Source organism: Triticum dicoccoides, chromosome 5A (assembly GCF_002162155.2).
Source record: "Triticum dicoccoides isolate Atlit2015 ecotype Zavitan chromosome 5A, WEW_v2.0, whole genome shotgun sequence".
NCBI lineage: Eukaryota > Viridiplantae > Streptophyta > Magnoliopsida > Poales > Poaceae > Triticum > Triticum dicoccoides.
In genome coordinates, this window is record NC_041388.1 from 712,260,210 (window position 1) to 712,262,056 (window position 1,847).

General features: G+C 51.8%; 1 protein-coding gene across 1 annotated transcript in view; it reads right to left on the bottom strand.

Moving 5' to 3' along the window:
* Positions 1-643: 643 nt before the first annotated feature.
* LOC119300585 (cytochrome P450 87A3-like) overlaps positions 644-1,847 on the bottom strand; it is an 11,270-nt gene continuing 10,066 nt past the window's right edge. The window contains exons 5-6 of the mRNA XM_037577501.1: positions 1,312-1,511; positions 644-655 (exon numbers count right to left, since the gene is read on the bottom strand). Coding sequence (XP_037433398.1) covers positions 644-655; positions 1,312-1,511 — 212 coding nt within the window. The remainder of the gene's footprint in view (positions 656-1,311; positions 1,512-1,847) is intronic.

The following is a 1,847-nucleotide window of genomic DNA, read 5'->3' on the forward strand; positions in this document are numbered from 1 at the left end:
GTTTCCTTTGTATAGTTGATATTGTGGCCCACCTCTGTACTTATATATACGTGCCTGATGCACCGATCAATACATCGAGATTGCACAGCCCATATCTTGTCCTTCTACAATAGGGAGCCGCACATCTTTTGCTATATAGAGATTTGCTTATTTTGCTTGGATGCTTTTTTGAGTGTGAGGTTAATAGAGTGGCCCGCTCAATGTGCGGGCTAGAATTAAAAAGAAACATTGTCCACACTACTTATGTACAAAACAACATTGGTTTCATATAATATTATGAGGCTGATCCTTCACTTCTTCCTTTTTATATTCTTCTCGTCTTCTCAGTACCTCGATCCATGGAATTTGCTGATCCAGCTTGGATCCATAACGTGAGAGGATAACACTGAAGGTCCCCCGGTGTTCCTTCTTGATGGCCCTCACTTTGCCCACACACCACGACTCGGGTCTGGTGTATGGATACGGCGCCTTCTACGGCGACCTGTTTGGCTCCCCACGCACCTGGTGGACCTCCCTGGCCAGTCAACGACCATTGAGGGGTAGCAACACCTGAGGAGCATCTGTGCGAGGGAGGACGTGAGCTTGTCGAAATCTACGGTGCTTTTGTTCGTGAGCATCCAGGTGATTTTTTTGAAAAGGACGATTACCCCGGCCTCTGCATGAAAAGGATGCAAGCAGCCATCTTTATTAAGTTATTCAGCAGAGTTTGACAAAATAAATACAAAGATTAACCCAAAGCCATCATCGAGGTGAACAAAGTCCCTACACCTACATGTGTCCTGACCGCATCAACGGACACCATCTAATCTAGTGCCTCAAGAAACCGCCCGCCTGGCAAGCTGAGAACACCAACCGGTCTAAGCGTCCCACAACGCGCATCGCATGTGCATGCTCTAGGATTTTCCATCGCCATCTTATGTTGTCCCATCTTCAGGAGTGATCATTGCATAGACCTTCCTAGGCCGATTTGCCGTCAACGCCACCACGACGACAGACAACGCCACCAGCCTACGCGTCCATCAAACTGTGTCCAACGCCGAGACTCAACTGCTCCACGCCGCCGAGACCCGCCATCTTCAATGCGGTAGAAGCAACACTGCTCACCTATTGGCCGCTCAAGTGAACCACTACTCCAAAACAATGCCCTGGGAAGGGAAACGGTACCATAGTATCCGTCATCATCCGATCCAAGAGACCCAGATCTAGGGTTTCCCCCGGAATACATGCCCCTTGGAGGAAGAGGGGCATACAATCTACACCTGCCAACGGACCAAAACGGTGCCCACCATCACAAAGCTCTCCCTGTGATACCTTCAAGAAGGACACGATGCCTTGAGCATCGCCGCCCACTGCAGTTAGGGTTTTCACCTGAGAAGCGGTGAGGTGGGAAGAGGTAAGGCGGACACAAACGACATCTCCAAGAAGTACATCGGCACCCGCGGGCGCGTCGTCGTCGTAGCCAGCCGAAACCAACCAGGGAATTATCTTGATCTGGATTCCCACCTCCCACTCTGCCCACAAATAGGTGAAAGGCTAGCTAGCCAACACAGCCAAGTCCAGTGAGATTGAAGCGCACCTAGAAGGGGTAATAGGCAGTGGACAAAACGACATCATTAGCCGTCGGGGCATTGCTGCCTCGGCCTGAACCCATCGATGGTCTGTCAGCCGCCCAAGCCAACCGCTGGCAGCCCGCCAGCCCAGCCGCACCAGCGGACGAGGAAGCCTCACCAAAGGAAGTGTCGTCCCTGATCCATGGATCACAACCGCCTTACCAGTGCCAAGCAGCCAAAGAACGGCCCTGCCGCAGCCTTCCTTGGAGCCATACGGACTTTGCCAGAGGGTGCATC